This window comes from Canis lupus, chromosome 12 (genome assembly GCF_003254725.2).
Source record: "Canis lupus dingo isolate Sandy chromosome 12, ASM325472v2, whole genome shotgun sequence".
NCBI lineage: Eukaryota > Metazoa > Chordata > Mammalia > Carnivora > Canidae > Canis > Canis lupus.
The window spans coordinates 64,220,721-64,244,808 of NC_064254.1; the positions used below are offsets into that span (position 1 = coordinate 64,220,721).

Genomic DNA, 24,088 nt, shown 5'->3' on the forward strand with positions numbered 1-24,088 from the left:
ACAACCTACATTGTCTTCCACTCAGTACCCTGGAGGAAACTGCAAAGACTCCAGAAATGGCATGTAAAGGGCTCACCTGATGAGTCGGCAGCAGAGTGGAGAGTAGGACCTCAGGTTCTATTTCCCCAGATCCAAGTTGTCATTGCTTAAACAGAAGCTAACACAGTACCAAGGAATTACTCACAAAGCCAACAATAAAATAGGGGCACAGATCCATGTACCTGAGAAAGGACAGCTAGAGTGGTTTTCTAAATTGCTTCTTCTAGATACTAAAAACAAACATGCCTGGAGCCCTGAACTGGCAAAAGGAATGAGAGCTCTCTGACCATAGCAAAGTACGGTCACATGCAAGCATGGAAAGTGTAATATTTTTAAGGAAAAAACAAAACAATAAAGCATCAATGTCAATGCAGAGCCTACAATAATAATAAAGGTCTAAAAACCCTGAATTTTACAGGGCTATTAATGAAGACAAACCATTAGAAAAATCTATGTGGCCAGACTAATTTAAACAAAGTAGGTGACCTAAATGGTAACTTCAAAAGCTTAAAAAAATAAACAGGGCTGACCTTTAGAATAAATATTTGCTTTGAATTCTACAATAAAGGGTAGCACCTCATTAGATGAATCATCTTCACACTGCTTTCAGAAATACAGCTATTAAGCTTTCATTAAATCCAAGCCTTTATAACCCAACACATTAAGTGTAAAGTGTAAGGTTTCACAACAGTGTAGTTATCTTACCTGTGCTAATCCTTAGTAATCAAAAAACTCATTTTAATTTATTAAAAAACTGACCTCCAGATTTCTCTCCTTTATCACAATCATTAAATGGTTCTTAGTACCTAGTTTTCTCACCAAAAAGTAAAATCAGTTTTCCCTATCACACCAACTCTCTAAGATACAAGGAATATAATCTCACTGCTAATAACAGTAGCCACCATTTACTGAGTGCCCTCCGTGAGCCACAACCTGTGCTACTACTTTTACTTGTGTTATCTCCTTTATTAAAACTCAGAGAAGTGTGGGCCACCCAGCTAGAAAGCAGCAGAATCTGGATATGGACTCAAGTACACCTAAGACATTTCTATTCACTGTGCTGTTGCTAACTAAAACAGTAAAGGCCTTGAAGTACAAGAATTGACCCAAAGGATGCCAAGCAGTAGGCCTAAGAGAACTCAAGAACATTCATCAGTGTTTGGCAGTCTCTTTATATCTAGTCTTCAGAGAAATTTGCAAGTCAGAGAACAAATCCTAGCAGAGGTAGGGAAAAAAAAAAAACACAAAAAACTCCCACCAGTACTTTGACATCATTCTTTAGAAAAGGTAAAAAGGTAATCCTTAAATCTTTTAAGAATCTAACCAAAGCTATGGATCTTTTTTTAAAAAGATTGTATTAAAAAAAATAAATTAAAAAAATAAAAAGATTTTATTTATTTATTCAAGACAGACACACAGAGAGAGAGACACAGAGACACAGGCAGAGGGAGAAGCAGGCTCCATGCAGGGAGCCCGACGTGGGACTCAATCCCAGGTCTCCAGGATCATACCCGGGGCTGAAGGTGGCGCTAAACCACTGAGCCATCAGGGCTGCCCAGCTATGGATCTTCTTTGCAGAGATTCACATACAAAATTTTGTTTTATAAAGTTCAGACTCCTGAAATTCACCTACATGTTTCCATTTAAAAATTCCCATTTGCTTGGGCTAAGAATCAACACAATAAGGTTAAGAAAGTACAAACCCAGGGCACCTGGGTGGCTCAGTTTGTTGAGTGTCCAACTCTTGATTTCTGCTCAGCTCATGATTTCTGGCTGGTGAGATCAAGCCCCAAGTCAGGCTGCCCACTCAATGTGTAATCTGCTTGAAGATTGTCTTCCTCTCCCTCTGCCCCTCCCCGACCCTGCCCCACCCCGTCCCTGCAGTCTCAAATAGAATTAAATCTTAAAAAAAAAATAAATAAATCAAGCTGACACAGGTTTTTTTGGAGATTGTTCTAAATGTTACCACAACCCTGTTCATGCAAATGATCTGAGTTTTAATATTCTTCTCATAAACCAACTGCAAAGAAATACCTTACAGAAGGAAAAAAGAGAGGTGGAGATGCCACAGTTGATACTTACCGTTTTCCTGTACAGTTCTTGTCATTCAGGCCACCAACCTTGTTTATGGCAGACCAGGCTGTGAGAGCCACATATGGCAAAGAGGCAGCTTGAGTATGAGTGAGTGATTTGGGCTTGAGAGAGACCTAAATTTGAAGACAACAGTTTACAAATAAGCAATGACCCACAAACCTATACACAATTAAATATATTTATCTGCATAGGAATCCAACTACTTTCATAGATAAGTCTGTAACATTCCACCACGTTCAGGGTTTACTGCATACCCTACTGCAGGATTATCCCGAAGGAATATCCTACTAATGATTCAACCTGCCTCACAGAGGTTCAGTAATATTTTATAGGCTATATTATCAGATAAAGCTGCTTAATTCTTCATAAAGAGACCACATTCAATAATCCCATTAGTTCTGACTATACCCAGAAATAAATCCAAATAAACCTTGAGCCCTCATAAACACATTCTAATTTGTTTTTGAGATCAGCTGCTTCCTTTACGCCCATTTAGTGGAAGATAATCTTTCCAGACTTTCTCTAATCTCAGTAATACCCCTTTTTCCCTTCCTGCCCTCCCTTCTGTAGCCAATTTCCTCAATGTTAACCCCTTTCTCTCTATTCAAATTGTCAGGCCACCTGACTGTATTTGATTAGACTGTTTCTAAAGTTATTTGAAACAGCTTGATACTCTCATGCTTCTGTTGATGATTAACCGGTATGCTCCATTTAGTATATTTGGTTTCAACTGCTTCTTCTGGGTAAAACTGAGAAACACAGCAGGGTTTCTAGATCTCACTCCAAATCCCTGCTCCAAGAGACAAAGAACCGCTTTGGCAGGCAGTGTAACTAAAGGACATCAAATACTTTTTTACTCTTTCAAAAGTTCCTATTCTCCTTCTTAGCTCTTTCAAAACTACCCATAAAACACAAACCCGATGTGAAAAGCAACCAGTTATTTCAGAGATATTTGTCAGTCTTTGTTTATCCTTTCTAATGGCATTTCAGCATGGAGTTGGTGAGTTACCTCATTCCCATTGACTACAACGAACTCTGACAGGGTGCCTTGTTTCCAGGGAGGAACTGCAGCCCAGACCTGAAACACACAACTTCATTAGAAACATATTTTCTGACCAAAGCACAGCATGAGGGCTTTCCCGTTACAGATCCCACCCTGTGAAAAAGCACAAGTCAGCAATACACCAAGTAAAAGAGTTATTTTCACATAATGTAAAAATGGTACTTAGTATGACTCTGGATTTATCAAGTCAAACCACACTGGAAGTAGATGCTACTAAATCCTACTGTATTTATGGACTGCTTAGAGTACCAGTAAGAGCACAGTCTCTTGGGGCTTGAATCCTGGCTCTAGTACTAACGGTGGGACCTCTTTATAGATTAGCCTCCTCATCTTGTAAACTGTGCCTAACTGTACTTACCTCATAAGAATTAAATGTGTTATTTTATGAAAAGCAACTAGAATAGTGTTAGCTATTATTATGAGCTCACTTTACTTTCTTGATATAAAAGTTCAAAGTGACAAGTGACAGGTGATTATACCCAACTAGCTATTTTAAAACCATCTAACCCATAAGGTAGAAATTGTCATTTAAAGACTTCTGCAAGAAAAAAAAAAGTCCCAATCCTACATATTTTAAAGCTTTGCAATTCTTTAGTACTAGATTTATAAAGTTTAAGTACAGTCAAGTTATTTAGGAATTGTTTGTGAAAAATGTAAAAACAGAACCAAGAAAATGAGAGTTCTAGCCAAAGTTTAATATACTTGTTGAAAAGATGGGGGGGAAAAAAAAAGTCAAGGATACAGGTATATTTCCAAAAGAAGCAAAATGAAACTTGCATATTTAGAAAAAAGGAGTAGTGGCATTGCATAACTCACCTCATCTCCCGGCTTGAAGTACCTCACATCAAGTCCACATTCCATCACCACACCAGACACATCTCGACCCAGAGTCAGGGGAAATTCTTCTCCTTTGGTTTTAATATGTAAAGGATCACGTTTCATATTTAAAGCCGTAGCTCCATAACCACCTATGAAATACAATTTATCTGTTTCTTCCAAAAGAGTGAAAGGATTTAAAAACTACTACAGAGTTACATGCCAGATTCTAGATCCTCAAGACATGGATTATAAAATAATCACCCTTACAATTTTTTATCATCACAATCCAAAACACAAAAACAAGGAATGTTCTTTCCAAAGAAAATTACTTGGAGAGTTAGAACCACTCATTAAAGCTACCACTGCTCAAAATGATTTTTGAAATTCCAATTTTGAAACTGCCTTCAGAACTTTTGGTATTTCCTTTTATAGCCTTACTTTATCCTTTGAAGACAGTTTCTTTTATTCATTTGTGAACTTTTTAAACAACAAAATCATTTGGTGCCAAATCTAGGGAAGATAATGTTAAAGCATTTTGAGGTTAACAAACAGTATAAAATACTATATCCATGCCTAAATGGGTCTAGGACGAATGTTCCCCACATCTCCAAAAATGCTTCTAAAACATCTCTGAATTAAGTGCATAGATTCATGAGTAGGAAAAAAATTTGTGATTACCCCATTCTGATAAGTTAATTGCTTTATTATGCATATCTTTATTTTTTTTAAATATTTACCTAAACATTAGCTAAGTAGAGCTGAAAACATTCTTTCTTTTTGTTTTTTTTTTTAAAGATTTTATTTATTTATTCATGAGAGACACAGAGAGAGGGGCAGAGACACAGGCAGAGGGAGAAGCAGGCTCCATGCAGGCAGTCCGACATGGGACTCGATCCCGGTACTCCAGGATCACGCCCTGGGCTGAAGGCAAGAGCTAAACCGCTGAGCCACCCAGGGATTCCCCATTCTAACTTTTTTATTTCAAATTGACTATCTACAGTAACCTACAGTTTATTACAAAACTTCAACATATAAAATGACTTTTTTAAGACACAAAATTATGTTATTGCCACTTCTGCTTGACATTTTTCTGAGAACATTTCTGCTAGGTGAAGCTACAATAAGCATTCTTTCCACCTTCTAGTGTCATACACCACAATTTATGCTCCCAAATCACTAAACCACCTCATACATCTCCTTTTTCCCCCACCCATCCACCCTCAGAGGTAGCACATTAGATCTTCAGGATGTGGAGAAACCAGAAAAGGAGACTGAGAAAGGCTAACCAGGGAAGGGGCGGGTTCTGAAGGCCAAGGGAGAGGGTCATTTCAAGAAGTCAAATGCTGGGGCGCCTGGGTGGCTCAGTCAGTTAACTGTTTGACTCTTGGTTTTGGCTCAGATGTCAAGGTTGTGAGACTGAGCCCCAAGTAGGGCTCCATGCTCAATGGGGAGTTTGCTTGAGATTCTCCTCTGCCCTCTGTCCCCAGCCCCCGCTTGTGAGCCATTCAACTCTCAACTAGTTTTGCTATGAAGGGGAGAACAGAAATGAAGCAGTGACTGGAGGGGCACAGGTGAGAAGGAAAGAGGATTTTTGAGTGGTTCCCCCCCCCCTTTAAGGGGAAAAATAACAAGTTTGTGTACTCATCAGAATGATCCAGTAGAAAGGGAAAGTGATGCTACAGGAATTTCTAAAACAGTCTCCTGAGCTGAGGAAAGGGGCTGGAATCAGGAACCTACCTGGAGGGATGGCCATGGACAGGAGTAAGGACAGTTAATCCATATTGTGGGAGGGAAGGTGAGGGTTACAGGGAGAGAGGACAGGTAGGTAGGTAGGTGGCTTACATAAGTTGTTTTTCTAATTAAAAAAAAAAAAAAAATCAAGATACACAGGAGAGAGTGTTTGAGAAGTTGGGATAGTCCCAGAAAATCTAAGCTGATGGCCATCATGGCAATTACAATTTGCCATCTGGCTAGTAGCACATTTGCCACAGAAGTCATGTCTCACTTTTCCTCTTACATTCCTTTTCCATAACTAAAACACAATTAAACAATTATTCACCAAAATTCCCATGTGCTGTGGGTAAAAAAAGTGGGAATTTAGCCATTTCAAGGTGTAGCTCTGTTTCAGAGCTATAAAAAGTCTTCAGCCTTTTTGAGGTACCAAGCCTACAGGACAAGGTTGCTCAAGTTTTGGACACCCTGACATGCTAATTCATCAACCGAGTAGCCCTCACTGGTACTAGCCAGGCATGCTCCCAATCCAGAATGCAGTTGGTAGTGAGAACTTGCTTGTGGACACAAATAAATGGGGGGCCTCTGAAGCTTAACCCCACTGTAGGAGGTTGCCAGTGAAACTGACCCAGAGTTGGGAATTTGGAAAGTCCTAATCTGTCATCAGTTTCAGAGACTTTAATCCCATTTAAAGAAATCAAACATCGTTGGTATGATGCTGTTGGGTATATGGCCAATATATATATTTTTTCTATTTTAAGACTATTCATTTACTTAGTCATTTATATGGTTTATGATTCTGTGTCCATTAATAATGGCTATCTCCAGAAAAATAGCTTGGCTTCATCTTTCAGAACAGATATTTCCCTTAACAAGAATGCAAGGACCTAACTTCTTCCTACAGTTCATTATCTTCTACTCGTTATTTTATTTCCCCAAGCTACCATTTGAGATATCTTCTAAAACCACCACCCTATGTTCTCAAAAAAAGCATCCATGAGCAGTAAATATAACTTAGAAATAATATTATGCAGTTAAGTCATAAAAAACTAAGATCTCAGATCCCTGGGTGGCTCAGCGGTTTAGCGCCTGCCTTTGGCCCAGGGCATGATCCTGGAGACCCAGGATCAAGTCCCACATCAGGCTCCCTGAGTGGAGCCTGCTTCTCCCTCTGCCTGTATCTCTGCCTATCATGAATAAATAAAATCTTAAAAAAAAAAAAACTTAGATCTCTCAAGAATACCATATACAAGTAAAATATATCACAATATTAGGTTGTAAAACAGCAGCCAAGAAAGTGGAGATCCTGGCACTTTCTGAAATTAATATGTACACAAAAATTGTGCATGTGCATTCAAAGAAATTAAAAGTTAACAGATCTAAAAGAAGATAAAATGTATAGATTACTCAAGGTTAAACCACCACTAACTTTAGCTTGCAATCTTAAGTTAGAATGAAAATATAAAATGATGCAAAAATAAAGACTGAATGACAACCATATATGTGGAGCACTGAAACCAGTAGTAGTTAACAGAAATGGGATCTGCCTCCAAAGGATTTACAGTCAGAGATGAACCTATGGTAAACCTACTATTTGAAGACATAGCCTATAAAAACTAAGGTATCTTCACACCCCAAATAAATGAATAAAGTAAAACACTATATCCAACTAGTTGTGGCAACTCTTACTTCAGAGCAAACAAAAAGAATACAAGTGTGTATTTCATAGGACAATCATAGTAATAAAGACATTTCAATTCATCCTTAATAGAGTGTTTGGCTATAAGCACTTTAAGAGTCCAAGTTTTTCCTCAAACCCCTTCCCCCCAAAGACACGTGTAATAGCTATTCCTCACACTGTCTAGACTGGCACAGTCTAATAAAAATACTATGCAAGCCACAAACCTAATTTTATGTTTCCTAGTAGCCAATAAAAATAAATAAATAAAACAAAATTAATCTTAATATTTTACTTAATATATTACCAGGTCAATATGTAATCAATATAAATTATTATTTTTTTAAAGATTTTATTTATTTATTCATGAGAGACACACACACACACACAGTGAAGGCTGCACTAAACCACTGAGCCACCCAGGCTGCCCTCAATATAAATTATTAATGAGATGTTTTATATTCTTTTTTCTAAGTGTTCGAAATCCAGTGTGTATTTTATACTAACTGAACATCTCAATTCAAACTAGTTATGTATCAATTGCTCAACGCTCACCTGTGACTAGGGGCTACTATATTGGACAACATGGGTCTCAACATAGTCACTAAGTTAAAAGTAGCAACATTAAAAATTGGAGTCAAAAGACCTGGGGGATCCCTGGGTGGCTCAGCAGTTTAGCACCTGCCTTTGGCCCAGGGTGTGATCCTGGAGACCCAGGATCAAGTCCCACACTGGGTTCCCTGCATGGAGCCTGCTTCCCCCTCTGCCTGTGTCTCTGCCTCTCTCTTTCTTTCTGTGTGTCTCTCATGAAAAAATTAAAAAAAAAAAATCTACAAAAGACCTAAAGACCAAGAGATGCCTGGCTGGCTCAGCTGGTAGAGCACATAACCCTTGATCTCAGGGTTGTGAGTTCAAGCCTTTTTTGTGTTGGGTGTAGAGATTATTTAAAAATAAAATCTTTAAAAAAAAAAAAAAAAAAAGACCTAAAGACCATGACACTGGATTTTATTTCCCTAATCCAGCAGTTCTCCAAGTTTTTACATCCCCAAGATCTTTTTGAGAAGTCTAAGAGGTCCCTTCTTTTCAACTACCTGTACGAGGCTGGATATTCTTCACTAACTTCAAATAACATTGCAATAGATTGAATACAGAAGTTCATGAAAATCCATCTGTCTTATTAAACCAGAAAACAAAGAGATAAGTGAAAGTGTAAAACAATGTTAGTCTTCCACTAATTTTTTTTTTTATTTTGGAAAATAGTTATTTTCCATTTTAAGCACTTCAAAGTAGATCCTATGATCTATCAACTACTATCTGTTTCAATGCTTCATATTTGTAGTTGTCTCTCATTTTTATGTCATTTTAAGATTTATTTATTTGAGAGAGAGAATGCACAAGCACATGGGGGGCAAGAGGGGGAGAGAGAATCCTCAAGCAGACTACCTACTGAGCATGAAGCCAACATGAAGCTCGTTCCCAGGGCTCATCATGACCTGAGCGGAAATCAAGAGTTGGCTGCCTAACTGACTGAGTCACCCAGGCACCCCTTTAGATCATTTTATATTTCTATCCTGATTTAATTTTGTAATATTAACACCAAAGGAGTTTACGCTTTTCTAAATGAATAAAAATCTTAAGTTTTCTCTTCTAATTTCTAATAAGGTAAATATTGATAGCTATAACTCACATAAATAAAAGCCCATTGTAATTATTAAGAGGCTAAAGGGATCTTAAGACCAATAAACTTGAGAACTGCCATCCTAATCATCACACAGCTCCTGGAAAATAGAGGAGGAAAAATGAAAACACGTCAGTCTCAACTTTCATGCTTCTCCATAAATCTTATGAAATGATTCATTCTATCGATTCTAATTTTGTAATTGGCTTATAGGAACTTAGAAATGTAATTAATCATGCATAATTCACATACAGTAACTGTTATGAAGCAATCTGGTAAGAACTCTAAGTTCCACATAAGGCCTTCAAAACACAAACCTATGGTTAAATTGAACTGCATATGACAGCTTATTTATGACATGGAGATTAACCATCCCAAGGGATTTTTAAAATTTTTTCAGAAGACACGGGTGAGGAGTATTTTTGTCATTATATTCCAAAGTTCATAAATAGTAATCCTTTTTTTCAGCACTATAATAATTGCAAGATGCATATATTTTAAGGAATATAGTGCTCTCCAAATTTTGTCAATATTCCCCAGCAGAAATTAATATGGTTAACATTCCCACTTAGGATGAAGAAGCACACAGGAAAGGGGATTTTAACTGTCCAGGGCAAAATGCAACAGAGGAAATGAGGAAAGTACCTTGTCCCTATCCTGGCACCCATTCAGCTTTGTCCATTGCGCCAGTAAATAAAGTTGTGAATAGTGGGAGAGCAAAGAATTATGATGAAAATGCAGATCCTTGGGGCAGCCCCAGTGGCTCAGAGGTTTACCGCCACCTTTGGCCCAGTGTCTGATCCTGGAGACCCAGGGTCGAGTCCCGTATAGGGCTCCCTGCATGGAGCCTGCCTCTCCCTCTGCCTGTGTCTCTGCCTCTGTGTGTGTGGGTCTCTCTCATGAATAAATAACTAAGATCTTTAAGAAAAAAAAAAAAAAAAAAAGCCAACCCTGAACTGATGTGAAAACAATCATACCTCCAAAACCTGCGAGGGCCCTCAGAATATCACCAAGTTCCCAGGCGAATATACTAAAAAGCTAGCTGTGGAACCCAGATTAGCTCAAATTCCAACTTACATCTTAAAACGTAAGCAGGGAAACATTTCAAAAGGTAGATTTTGCTTACACGTTGCAGAAGACTAGGAAAGTATACCCTGAACGTGGCCGTTTCAAAAACCTGAGAAACAGTATCCGAGATCCTGTCAAAAACCTAAACGATTCCTTTGGGGGTTAAACCAACAAAGTGCAGTCCAATAACTGAACTTTACCTAAACAATTCCTTTGGGGTTAAACCAACAAAGTGCAGTCCAATAACTGAACTTTACCTAAACAATTCCTTTGGGGTTAAACCAACAAAGTGCAGTCAAATAAGTGATCTTTTAAAACCGATCCTGGATGAAATTCTGAATTACACGTTGGGGAAAAAAAAAAAAAAAAAAAAAAAAATCAAGGGGAAAAAAAAAAGTTAAGGAGGCAGGTCTTTCCAAAACTTACTTCTCATATTAACGTCTATAGGATTGACACTTGCAGCGTGAACTTTGATAATAACTTCATTCGGATAGTGTATGACAGGGATCATCATGTTCTGAGTAAACCGAAGCACCTCATTCTTCCCATATTTATCTATCACCCAAGCGGGCATGACAGTGCTCCTCGGGCAGGTGGTACTGATCTCTCTACCTGGAGGCTGTCGCGCGGCCTGGCTTCTCCAGAAGCCCGCCGCAGTGCGAGCATTTCTTCTGAGCATACAGCTCTTGAGAAATTCCATCGTGAAATTTCGGTTGGATGGCGTCTCCTAAGTAAAACGCATTTTAACAGGGCATCAAACTTGAACCCCTGACCTGGGTCAAGAACCAAACCTGCCAAACGCACGGGCCAATTCAACAAGGTTGAGGATTCAAAGAGGAAGGCCGCCTACGCGAACTGGAGCCAGGGAAGGAAGAAGACTTAAGCCATCACGCTGCTCGTCCGCATCTGATAAAGCTCCAAATAACGTTCAGGTCAGCAGTCTGCTCATGGCCCTCCTGCCTTACACACCCTCCGCTTTGGGGGGGGGTGGGGGGGGGAGGGGGACAGAACTCTCTCCACCCCCTAGAATCCAACCCCGGCCCGGGAGCTCCCCGGCCCGACAAGAAAAATTCCGCTCAAGACCCCGACTTAAAACATCCGAGGCTCCCCGACTCCCTCCCTGCGAGACCCAAGCTCCGACCCTCCTTACGACCCGCTCTCCTCGGCCGCAGGCGTCGCTGCGCGGCGCCAGCCAATCGCGTGCAAAGATCATTCCCCGGGGCTTGCATTTCGACCAATCGAAGGGCTCGGTGTTGAAAAGCTCCGTGACGACCAAAGATGGCCGCGCCCATGTACCCCCGGCGCGAGCGGTGACCTCTCTTACTCCTCCTGGTCACCTGGGCCCTGCGGCGGCAGGCTGGGCACGAACGACCATGCTGGGCCGGACCCTCCGAGAAGTGAGTGGAGCTGGCTGCTGAGGGCCCGTGGACAAGGAGCCCCCGGGTCTGACCGCGCGTCTTGGGTCAGCGTCTCCTTTCTTGGAACTTGGGGTGGGGGGTGGCTTCAGGTCGCTGGAGTTGGGACCCCAGCCGGGGGGCCTGGCGCAGAGCGGGGCTGTGCGGCTGCCCTCAGACGCTTGCCAGGGCCTGGGTCGGACCCCCCGATGGGTGGGGTCTTAGACGGGGCTCCGCGGGGCCACGCCCGCCTGGCGCCTTCTCCCCCCGACGCTCGCTCAGGGGCTCCGCAGGTCCGTGCTTTGCAGGAACAAAAACGAGTCCTTGCTTGGTTTCACCGCCACCCCCACCCCCCCCACCCCCCCCCCCCCCGCGCCCTGGTGTATTCCCCAGACTCGAGCGGCCGCCAGGGTACCAGGGGTTCTCTCGCCCGGGTCTCCACAGCCGGACATCATTTTTTTTTTAATTTTTTTTTAAATTTATTTATGATAGTCACAGAGAGAGAGAGAGGCAGAGACACAGGCAGAGGGAGAAGCAGGCTCCATGCACTGGGAGCCTGATGTGGGATTCGATCCCAGGTCTCCAGGATCGCGCCCTGGGCCAAAGGCAGGCGCCAAACCGCTGCGCCACCCAGGGATCCCAGGACATCATTTTTAAACTTGGAGGCTGATGCTTGTAAATGCCCCCCTAACCACCTCCGCCTAATTTAACCAAAGTTAAACTGACTTCTTAACCTCTCAACCTCCATCTTCAAAAAACAAACCAAACCTGACTTCTGAATTCTCGTTATTCTCTTTATTATTATTATTATTTAAGATTTCATTCATTCATTCATTCATTCATTCATTCATTCATCAGAGACTGGGACAGAGAGAGGCAGAGACCCAGGCAGAGGGAGAAGCAGGCTCCACGCAGGGAGCCCGAAGCGGACTCGATCCTGGGACCCCGGGGTCACGCCCTGGGTCAAGGGCTGAGCCACCTGGGGGTCCCCCTATTCTCTCTTTAATGGCACAACTTTTACGCCCCCCCCTTTTGCCCTTAACATTCTTTCTCATCTGTCATACCCAGTAACAATCACTAACTAAGCCCCGTTAATTGTGTTTTCGATTTAACACCTGGAAGTTGTTTTCTACACTTTCCTCTCTGCTGCGAGAGCTTCGCTTCAGGCCTCCTGGCCTTCTGGCCCCCTACGTCTCAACCTCGGGAACCGTCTGCAGGCCCACCCTTCTAAGAACCACGCCAGGCCCTTGTTAACACCACAGCTGTGTCCGCACTTTGGCTGCTCTGTGATTTGAGGCCCAGAGTAGATAGTTTAAACCGGAGCTCCAGGTGATTCTGCTGATAAGTAGGGGTTGAAGACCCACCCTGCCTTCTGCCTCCCTGTTGTATCCTCACCTGGGAAAGCTCCCGCCTCCCACCTCCATGTGGGGGGCCTTTCAGAGAGCTATAAATTACAATAACTTAAAATTGACAGGCATTAAATAATAGTGCTTCCCCCAAATACACTAGTATTTTACCATCTTGATATGGTTCTAGCCTCTGCTACATAGTTCTGTACAGTAAATTCCTCCACTAAAGAATCCAGTTTGTTCTTTAAAAAAAAAAAAAAAAAAAGCTTGTTTTTATTTTTTTATTTTTTAAAATATTTAATTTATTTATTCACGAGAGACACAGAGAAAGAGAGCGGCAGAGATACAGGCGGAGGGAGAAGCAGGCTTCCTGCAGGAGCCGATGTGGGACTCGATCCCAGGCCTCCAGGATCATGCCCTGGGCTCAAGGCAGCGCTAAATCCCTGAGCCATCCGGGCTGCCCCAAAAACTTGTTTTAAAAGGAAATGCAACTTATAAAAATACAGTATTCCTTTTTCTGCCCTTTCCCCCTTCAGCACCACCTCTTTTCGTGCCACCGCTTTGTGCTGTCGTTGAATGAGCCCCTGTGAGAAACAACTTTTGCCTCAAGCGGGAGAAAACTAGTTTAGGAGAGCTGACCTACGGTACGCAACAGGTTACCTGAGCGGGATTACTTTCACTTAATCACTCTTAACAAATATTTGTTGGTGCCTACTGTGTGCAAAACATTATTTGGTAGTCATTTTCCCAGCCCAAAAAACATCTCCTCTCCACTCTATTATTTTTTTTCCCACATCACTGTACTGATGTCACAAATTCTACCAATTAGAGATTAATTAATTTAGTACACGTTCTCTTTTAACTATGTAAGCATACCTTGTGGGGGGGTCAGATGATTTATTCACCCATTGTGAATTACAGTAGTTCAGTAAAATTTCTCTTCATCACACCCTAGTTAATATAATCAATTGAAAGAAAAAGGGAAAATTTGCTGGGGAGGAAATTTGGGAGAGGAGCTGGAAACTAGAGTTTTGAGGGAATGTTGGGAACCTAAGTGAGGCTTAGAGTAACCAAGGAACCCCTAGAAGGAAGCACTAAAAAGAAGTAACCTGCCAAATAGGAGGTAAAAGTCCTATTTTTAAGTGTTATACAGGTACATTCAGGAAAAAGGAGGAACCTCACTTTTACCTTTTTTGTGGTGTGATCCCAGTGTTTCTAGGAGCTAGACACCAAGCTAATATTATGAATCCTAGAGTTATTAATTATATATTCAATAGGCTTGTTGGGGGTCTACCTAAGAACACTCAATTCTATGGGAAAACAGATTCCAAATTTTATAAACAACTCAGTTATTCATTCATTCAACTAACATTTAGTGAGCACCTCTGTGTTCCAGACACTGGGAATTAACACTGAAGACAGAAGTTCTTGCCTTCAAGAAGCCTGCATTTTTGTGGAGAAACAGGCATTACATAAGTTGGCTTTTTGTTTTTTTAGTAACTAATATAATTGCAGATAGTGTAAGTATGAAGAAAGATTAAGCAGGCCACAGTGTGAGAACTATTTGGGGGAGCTAGGTGCCTTGGAGTGGTCAGGGAAGGTTTCTCTGACTGAATATATATATAAAAGACTTTATTTATTTATTTATTCATTGGAGAGATGGAGAGAGAGAGGCAGAGGGAGAAGCAGGCTCCATGCAGAGAGCCTGACATGGGACTCGATCCTGACTCGATCCTGAAACACCCTGAGCCAAAGGCAGATGCTCAACCACTGAGCCACCCAGGGATCCCCTGACTGAATATATTGAGTAGAGACCTAGCGGATATGAAGGATGAGCCCTGGGAAGGCCTAGAATAGTATTCCAGGCAGAGGGAACAGTCAGTGCAAAGAGTCTGAAGGAAGAGAAAGCTTTATATATTCTGGAGTTGCAAGAAGGCCAGCATCCCTGGAGAGATGTGAATGAAGAGAAGAACAGTGGGAGATGCCGTTAGAGAGTTAAGTGGGAGCCAGGTCACGGAAAATTCTTTAGGCCGTGCTGAGGAGTGTGGATTTTATTCTAAGTGTAACGGGAAGCCTCTGGAATGTTGTAAGTGGATATGATCTGATTTAAAACTTAAAAGGCTCCTTCAGGCTATTCCTAAAGATATGGTCTACAGGAAAGCAAGTGAGGAAGCAGGACGATCAGTTAGAAGGCAAGAGATGATGGCAGCACAGATGGGGTGGCCATAGAAGTAATGTGTAATGGGTATTGTTTTTTCAGTTAGGGTTTGCTGATGGATTGGATACAGAGTTTGAGGGAAAGAAAAGAATGAAGGAGGATGCTTAGGTTTTGGGCCTGGGCAGAAAATGGTAACACCAAGATGGGAAAGAGGGTTTTTTTTTTTTTCCCCACTTTTTTTTTTTTTTTTTTGAGGTTTAATTGATATCTTAGTTGCAGGTATACTACATAATGATTTGGTATTTGTATATACCACAAAATGATCACAATAAATCTAGTTTTTCTGGTTACCATATAAAGTTACATAATGTATAATATTGTTGACTGCAGTCACCCCATGTATCCCCATGACATTTATCTTATGTCTAGAAGTTTGTATCTCTTGTACCTTCTCCCATTTTGCCCATCCCCCGGCCCCCCTCCCTGCCGGCATCTACCAGTCTGTTCTCTGCATTGATGAGTTTTACTTGTTTGGGTTTTTAGGTTCCACATACAACCAAAATCATACCATACTTGTTTTTCTCTTTCTGACTTGTTTCACCTAGTATAATATTGTCACACCCATATTGTCCACCCATATCGTCACAAATGGCAAGATTTCATTCTTTTTTATGGCTGATATTCAACTGTATATATATGACATCTTCTTTATCCATTCATCCATCAATGGACAATTGATTATTTCCATATTTTGGCTATTGTGAATAATGTTGCAGTAAACATAAGGGTACATGTACCTTTTCAAATTAGTGTTTTCTTTTTTTCAGATAGATACCCGGAAGTGGGATTGCTGAATCATATGATAGTTCTATTTTTAGTTTTTTGAGGATACACATATAGAAGAGACTCTTAGGAAGCATATTTGGAAGGAGAAAGTTATCAAGACTTCTTTTCTGGGCATGTTAATTCAGAGATGCCTGCTGAATACCCAAGTGAAGATGTCTGTTAAGCAGGTGGATATGAGTTTGGAGATGAGGAGGAAAGCAGCTAGGTATGAGGATATAAATTGGCCAGAGTATAGAAGATAATTAAAGTATGCAGCCAGATAAGAACACCCAGGGAGTTGAGCACAAAAATAAAAGAAGTCCTGAAACTTTGCAACATTTAGAGGTCAGCAACAGAAGCAGAGCCAACAAAAAAGACGTGAAGGAATGGTCAGTAAGGCAAGAGGAAAACCAGGTTTTGGTGTCCTCAAATACAAGTGAAGAAGCTTCAAGAAGAGAGTGTTCTCTTAATTGAAGGCTGCAGAGAAGTACTCCTAAGATGAGGACTGAGCAGTGACTGCTGCATTTAGGAATGCGAGGTTGCTAGTGATCCTGATGCAGTTTCTTGGAACATTGGAGACAAAAAGCACGAATGGAGTGTGTAAATGGGTATTAGTCAACTGGACACTTTTTTTTTTTTTTAAGATTTTATTTATTTATTCATGATAGAGAGAGAGAGAGGCAGAGCGAGAAGCAGGCTCCATGCACTGGGAGCCCGACATGGGATTCGATCCCGGGTCTCCAGGATCGCGCCCTGGGCCAAAGGCAGGCGCCAAACCGCTGTGCCACCCAGGGATCCCTCAACTGGACACTTAAACCACAAGGGTGCTCCTATACCTTCAGCCTTCATCAAGATAATTTTTTTTTTAAAAGACAGTTCTTTTCCTAAGTGAACTTCTGATGTTCTCTTTAAAGTGAATAGTATAATGGTCCAGAGCATAGGCTTTGGAAACAAGAACAGGCCTTGGTAGCATCTCAGCCCTGCTTTGTGACCTCAGGCAGGAACTTTAGTTTTTTTATCTGTAAATTGGAAATAATATCAGTCCCTCATAGTGGATGTAAATAATAAATGAAATAGAAAGCATCAGTGGGTGGGGGGGTGGGGTGGGTGAAATAGGTGATGGGGTTTAAGGAGTGCACTTGCTGTGAGGAGCACTGAGCAATATATGGAATTGTTGAATCCTACGGTACACCTGAAACTAATAGAACACTGTATGCTAACTATACTGGAGTTAAAATTTTAAAAATAAATCTTAAAAAAAAAAAGGAATATAAAGCATCTAGAATAATGCCTAGAAATAAGTGCTATTATTGACATTAATTTTGTTAGAGGGACATTTATTAAATTACATGTATTTACAGTGATCTCTTCCCCTAGTTTCTAAGAAGAGTGGCTCCTAAGGAAGAGCTCTTATTTTTTTTTTTTAATTTTTATTTATTTATGATAGTCACAGAGAGAGAGAGAGAGAGAGAGAGAGAGGCAGAGACACAGGCAGAGGGAGAAGCAGGCTCCATGCACTGGGAGCCCGACATGGGATTCGATCCCGGGTCTCCAGGATCACGCCCTGGGCCAAAGGCAGGCGCTAAACCACTGCACCACCCAGGGATCCCCTAAGAGCTCTTAATTTTTCTAAGAAAGTATATTGTTTTTCTATTGCTGCCTAACAAATTAGTATAACCTTTTGGGCTTAAGATAATCCTATTATCATCTTACAGTTTTGTGGGTCAGGAGTCCAGAAATGGAGTAGCTGAGTTCTCTGCTCACAAGAGTCTCACAAGGCTGAAATCAAGGGGTCAGCCAGGGCTGTGGTTTCATCTGAAGCTCAGAGTCATCTTTCAACCTTGTTGGTTGTTGGCAGACTCAGTTTCTTTGCGGTTGTAGGACTGAGGTCCCTGTTTTGTTTTTGCTGACTATGTGGGTGTTTGTGTAAATGAGCTGAGCGGACAGGAGGTGTAGGATAGCTAAAATTGAGATTTCAGAGGTTATACAGATACTGGTAATGTAGTCTGGGCTGAACTGGTAACTGGGACAAGGTGAAGGAAAAGTTTGCCCAAAATGAGGTCAAGAACTGAGAGGCCAGGTGTCAGTGTACTTTACTTGAAGTCTGAAGTCAACAAGAATAACGACAGAAGCCACTGTAGAGATTAAAGGGAACAAAGTGCTAAAAATCTTCAATGAATGAAAAGGAGTACTAGGGAGACAGTGGATTCATACCCCAGGGAGAGTGATATAAGCTCCTCCAAGCCCTGTACTTCAGATGAGTCGGGATTTTTAAATGAAGAGGGACGAGGAAGGCACTGAGGCATGAGGAGGATGCCTGTCTACACATTCTCTCCTCCCCCACTGGACTCTGGTCTCATGGTGGATAGAAGCTAAAACAGTCATCTCTTGAGAAAGCTGCAGGAGAAGCAGTGACCTCAAGGAGAAGCCTACCCTGCATTAGAGAAAAGAAGTGAGGGAGAATGAATTTGGTCTCTTTAATAAAACCTTTTATAGTTGATTTTGGTCTCTTTAATAAAACCTTTTATAGTTGATTTTGTCTTATATTCAGGTAAGACCTTCATTTTTGTCCCAGGAAAACTGCACTGTTCTGTTTCACTCACACTCCTTATGCTCAGGCCATTCTAGCTAGTGAGCATCTTTTGTTTTCATTTCTCTCTTCAATTCTCTTACTGACTTTCTCAAATCTGGATTTCCTAGAAACGGTCCTAATGAAGATCAGCACCATTTAAAACGAGTGCTCCTAGACAATCTCATTTCTTGCCCTTGTAACCACAACTGTAACTCCTTTCGTTTCTATTCTTGCACCAGCTGGCAAGTCAGAAAGCAGCCCGAGGATAGTAGGCATTAGGGGAGGCAAAGAAGGCAAGAGAGACGTAATTTTCTTGATTATTACAGTTTAGCCACGGGATAGCTCAGCTGCCCCTGCCCCTCCCTGAGTCACTCTCCCTGGCGCCCGCACTCTTTCTTCCTCTTGAGTCAGCCTTAGGGGTCTTCTCCGTGGCCCATTCACACTGCTTTTCTCCTCTAAAACCCTCAGCCCCAAGAATACCATTGCTTTGATGATTTATTCAATAGCTGAGAGCAGACGATTTGCAGAATTTCCCCTCAAATGCAAACCTCAGTTGCTTGGTGGATGTAGGACACCTGCAAATGAAGTCAACTCAGAGGACAAACTAAGCTTGTGCTAGTGCAGAGAGAAATGATCAAAGAGCACAGGTTATATATGACATTCCCTCTACCCTGTACTATGGTGTGGCTTCAGACAAATCACTAACCTCTCTGAGCTTCAGTTTCTTCATCTGTAAAATGAGGTTAATACTGTATAACTTATGTGGTTTTAAGGTTAAGTGAAGTAATGCATGTAAAGCAACAGTGTCTGGCTCTTGGTAAATAATACATAATATTCCATCACCCATCCACCTTCTCTCTGAGCTCCCATCTGATCCACCTCTGCTCATGTAATCTGCAAAGTTTTGGTGTCATCTTTAACTTGCTATTCATTGCTTTGATCTAATTAGTAAATATTACTTCCTCCAGGAAGTATTAAATAGTCATCACTTCAAGCTTGGCTTACGATAAACATATAGATTCTGGTTACTTGTGGTGTGATTTAACACTTTATTTACTAGCCTTTCTAATGCATCAAAGACAGAATTTCAGAGTTTATTTTTAGTTTGCTTGTGAACCCATATTTTATAAGCATTTCTCTCCATTTGTAGTGGCTCTTCCTTGAATTCTACAATATTCTAAGTAAGATCTCACTTAGAGCCATAAGGTCCTACAGGGCCTTGTCTAGTCTGTTTTTATCACTCTGGATTGCCTGTGTTCCAGCTAAGCCACCCTCTGCACAATCTCCCCCAACCCACGCCCCGCCCGTGCCAGGCCTCTCCTCTAGACAAGATGGTGCACCTAAACCCCTGCCCTCGGTGCAAACCTGACTTAGAAACAGCAAGTACCTCCACTCAGTTGACGACTGTCCTACTCAAGCTGATCAGTGGGTTACCCACATTCAGTACACTCCCTAGGGATAGGGTTCTGTTGGTTTTGAATCCAAGCTTCACTTCAAAATTTTAGACTTCATCGCCCTGTCTGCCCACTGAATATAATACTTGAAATTCTGCAGCCTCAGTGAAAGTTTTGGAATTGTGTGTTTTACAGGTTTCTGCAGCACTGAAACAAGGCCAAATTACTCCAACAGAGCTCTGTCAAAAATGTCTCTCCCTTATCAAGAAGACCAAGTTTCTAAATGCGTACATTACTGTATCAGAAGAGGTAGCCTTAAAGCAAGCTGAAGAATCGGAGAAAAGATACAAGAAAGGTAAATGACTGTGAATTACACTTAATTGGCATATCCCTAGGGAAAGAATTTAATTGAATGTAGCAGTCTCCGTTTGGCAAGTGAGGCTTTAAACATAAAACATACCCTTATTTAAAGAACTTTTAAAAAATAGAAAAGAAAGAAAGAAAAAGAAAGAAAGAAAGAAAGAAAGAAAGAAAGAAAGAAAGAAAGAAAGAGGAAAGAAAAAAGAAAAGAACTTGCCATGAGGTATAATAAAAATAGGGTGATGGGTATGTGATGTTTTCTAATGCCCACCTGTAATAATTTCTAACATCAATTTGATTTATGAAGAAGTATCTTTACCAAAAACTAATAGTTATTGTAATAACTAGTATTAACGTTTCTTTGTATTCTGAACTGGATACAGCACCTGATCTTTTGGATTTTTACTGCAGGTCATTCACTTGGGGATTTAGATGGAATTCCTATTGCAGTAAAAGACAACTTTAGCACATCAGGCATTGAGACAACATGTGCATCAAACATGCTGAAAGGTAAAGTTTAATTGACCAGAGCACTAATAATTTTATAAAACTATTTTTTCAGTTTAAATTAAAGATAAGATACTAAAGCACCCAGGTATTCTCAGACTAATTATATCTGCAAAAGAACTACTTAGGCTAGAATATTTTTACTATGGGCTCTTTTGGAATGCAAAATTATTCCTTAGAGGTAGGCAACCTTAATGGATGTATCCTATTTAGGATGCTTTAGAAATCCTACTTAGGAAGATTTAATGACTGACCACCACACACACACTCAGTGCCCTCTGACACCCACTTATCAATATCACAGGACTGGTGGGCAGGGAGTGACTCTCATCGCTCCTTTCTTGAGGGTGGTGTGAGGATTTGCTTCTATTGTCTAGTTGATTTTTGTTTCCCAATTGCTCCCATCTTTTATATCACTATACTTACCTGAGTATAGTGATGTTTAGTTTTATTCTTTGCAGTTTAGTAGGTCAAAGGAAATCCATTTCTCAAGATTTCTGGATCCTAAAAGGAAAAAGACATGGCCAAAGCTTATCCAGAGTGCTACACACTGAAAGGAAATCTATGAGGAATATGCCCCAGGTTCTTCTGATAGGTAGATTGTTTTTTGTTTTTTTTTTTTTAATTTTTTTTATTTACTTATGATAGTCACACAGAGAGAGAGAGAGGCAGAGACACAGGCAGAGGGAGAAGCAGGCTCCATGCACCGGGAGCCCGACGTGGGATTCGATCCCGGGTCTCCAGAATCGCGCCCTGGGCCAAAGGCAGGCGCCAAACCGCTGCGCCACCCAGGGATCCCTGATAGGTAGATTGTTAATTGAAATACACACAGATGAAATTTTAATTGAGAATAAATATCTATTTCTTACTGGAAATAGGTAAAAAATTACTATGGGATATAGCATTACAAGTACAATGAGCAAAATAATGATGTGTTATTAGTTTCAAATGAATTGGGTGCATCTCTATCACTCAATATTGTGTAGTACTAACTTAAAAATCAGTATTTTTAGATGATAAATAATAGGGAATATGCCAACTGTCTTTGGAAAACATAACAATTAGTAGTAGAAAAAATAAAATTAACTTTTGCAAGAAAGGCCAACCTATTACTCAAATTAGGAATAATTAACACATGTCAATATGAATAGCTTAGTTGTAGTTTAAAATCTTGTTTCTTGCATGTGATTTACATGTTCACTGTTTTCTCTCCTATAGTAAGAATAACTGAAATTTTTTTCAGGTTATGTACCACCTTATAATGCTACAGTAGTTCAGAAGTTATTGGATCAGGGAGCTGTCCTGATGGGAAAAACAAATTTAGATGAGTTTGCAATGGGGTAAGTAAAATTAAAATTTTCTTCTCTTATATTTCTTTCATCATTGTCTTTAATTTCCTTAAATGTAGGTACCAAAAAAGCAGTGCGGTGATTTCTTGAGGACTCTAATGTCAGTTCTCAGTCCCTCTGTGAGAGTATATTCGATTGCTTAATGGGTATATGGTCAGATCTCATTTTGGTTTTTGTTTGCATTGCCCTGATGACTAATGATGTTAAACATCATGTGTTTATTTTGCTACCCATATATCTTCTTTGGTGAAGTTTTTATTCAAATCTTTTACCCATTATTTTTTTTCCACTTATGTTGTTTGTCTTAGTGAGCTCTAAGAGCTCTTTTATATATTCTGGATTCAAGTCCATTGTCAGGTAATTTGCAAATATTTTCTCCAGGTCTTCTTACATTCTCTGAACATTCCTTTCAAAGAGTGAAAATTCCTAATTTTAATGAAGTCCATTTCATCTTTTTTCTTCTTTTATGATTAATGCTTTTTGTGTCTTAACGAAGAAATTTTTACCCACCGAACCCATAGTCACAAAGATTTTCCTCCTAGAAGTTTTATAGTTCTTATAGTTAGACTTATGATCCATTTAAGTTAATTTTCTTGTATAAGGTGTGAATAAAGCCAAGGTTCATTTATTTGCATGTGTGTCCAATAGTTCTAGCATTTCTTGTAAGAAAAAAAATTTATTCTCTCTTCATTAAATTACCTTGGTTCCTTTGTCAAAAATCAGTTGGATATATATGTATAGGTCTCTTTCTGGATTCTGTTCTGTTCTGTGTATCTCTATTTACTTTAATAACATGATATCCTGATTCCTGTAGATTTAGAGTAAGCCTTGAAATTAGGTAGTGAGAGTCTGTTCTTTTACTTTGTTTTTCTTTTTAAAAATTATTTTACATTTGCTAGGTCCTTTGCATTCCCATATAAGTTTAGACTGAGCTTGCTGAAGGACGCCTAGGTAGCTCAGCGGTTGAGCTTCTGCCTTTGGCTCAGGGCGTGATCCCGGGGTCCAGGATCGATTCCTGCATCGGGCTTCTTGCAGGGAGTTGTTTATGTTCTATGTTTCTGCCTCTCTCTCTCTCTCTCTCTCTCTCTCTGTGTCTCATGACTAAATAAATAAATAAATATAACTCTTAAATAAATGAGGTTGCTGATTTCTATAAAGAAGCTTGATGAGATTTTGATTATGATTGTGTTGAATTTATAGATCAAGTTTGGAAGATTTGACATTTTAATATGTGTCTTCTGTTCCATGAATACTTTATCTATCTTTCTATTTATTTAGATTTTGTTTACTTTTTCTCAGTATTTTTACGATTTTTCTGCATATAAATCTTATATGTAATTTGTTTGATTTATTCCCAAATATTTGTATGGTCTTTTTTTATTTTCTTTATTTGAAAGAGAGAGAGAGAGAGAGAGAGAGCAGGGGTGGGGCAGGAGGGAGGGGCAGAGGGAGAGGGAGAACCAGATTCTCCACCAAGCAGGAAGCCCAGACGACTGGGGCTCTATCCCAGAATCCTGGGATCATGACCTGAGCCAAAGGCAGATGCTTAACCAACTGAGCCACCCAGGTGCCTCCTCCCCACCTCCTGCCAGGTATTTCAGTGTTTTAATGCTATATAAAATGGTATTTTTTTTCAATGTTTGTTTATTGTTGGTATATAGTATGTAGTATATTGATAGTTCTAATTGATTTTTCTATGTTGCTCTTAATATCCCATGACCTTGCTAAGTACTCTTTTATCAGTTCTAGTTTATTTTTTCAGATTCTTTATATATATATTATACATAGATGATCATGTAGTCTACAAATAAAGACTGTTATTTCTTATTTCTCTTTCTTACTGTGTTGGTTAGCACTTCAGTACAATACTGAGTAGAAGTAATAGGAGCAGATATCCTTGCCTTGTTCTTATTTTTGGGGGAAAGCATTCAGTGTTTCACCAAAAATGCTTTCTATTTTCCCTTTTATTATAACACTTGTCACATTTGTAACATTTGCTTGGTCTATGCT

At 40.2% G+C, this 24,088-nt stretch overlaps 2 protein-coding genes across 11 annotated transcripts in view; one reads left to right on the top strand and one right to left on the bottom strand.

Moving 5' to 3' along the window:
• The window catches only part of RTN4IP1 (reticulon 4 interacting protein 1), a 45,653-nt gene extending 34,200 nt beyond the window's left edge, over positions 1 to 11,453 (bottom strand). For 4 of the 8 annotated variants that reach the window (XM_049092428.1, XM_025444567.3, XM_035697989.2 and 1 more), the window contains exons 1-5: positions 11,312 to 11,432; positions 10,597 to 10,897; positions 4,013 to 4,164; positions 3,143 to 3,211; positions 2,122 to 2,246 (exon numbers count right to left, since the gene is read on the bottom strand). In XM_049092428.1, the coding sequence (XP_048948385.1) occupies positions 2,122 to 2,246; positions 3,143 to 3,211; positions 4,013 to 4,164; positions 10,597 to 10,897; positions 11,312 to 11,383 (719 nt within the window). In that variant the 5' untranslated portion in view covers positions 11,384 to 11,432. Of the gene's footprint in view, positions 1 to 2,121; positions 2,247 to 3,142; positions 3,212 to 4,012; positions 4,165 to 9,111; positions 9,203 to 9,747; positions 10,016 to 10,596; positions 10,898 to 11,311 lie in introns of those variants that run through there. The other 4 variants (XM_049092429.1, XM_049092427.1, XM_025444571.3 and 1 more) reach the window with 4 other exon arrangements.
• The window catches only part of QRSL1 (glutaminyl-tRNA amidotransferase subunit QRSL1), a 32,291-nt gene continuing 19,634 nt past the window's right edge, over positions 11,432 to 24,088 (top strand). For 2 of the 3 annotated variants that reach the window (XM_025444566.3, XM_025444563.3), the window contains exons 1-4: positions 11,435 to 11,567; positions 20,058 to 20,217; positions 20,634 to 20,732; positions 21,973 to 22,069. In XM_025444566.3, coding sequence (XP_025300351.3) covers positions 11,544 to 11,567; positions 20,058 to 20,217; positions 20,634 to 20,732; positions 21,973 to 22,069 — 380 coding nt within the window. In that variant the 5' untranslated portion in view covers positions 11,435 to 11,543. Of the gene's footprint in view, positions 11,568 to 13,449; positions 13,558 to 20,057; positions 20,218 to 20,633; positions 20,733 to 21,972; positions 22,070 to 24,088 lie in introns of all 3 variants that reach the window. The other variant, XM_025444565.3, reaches the window with a different exon arrangement.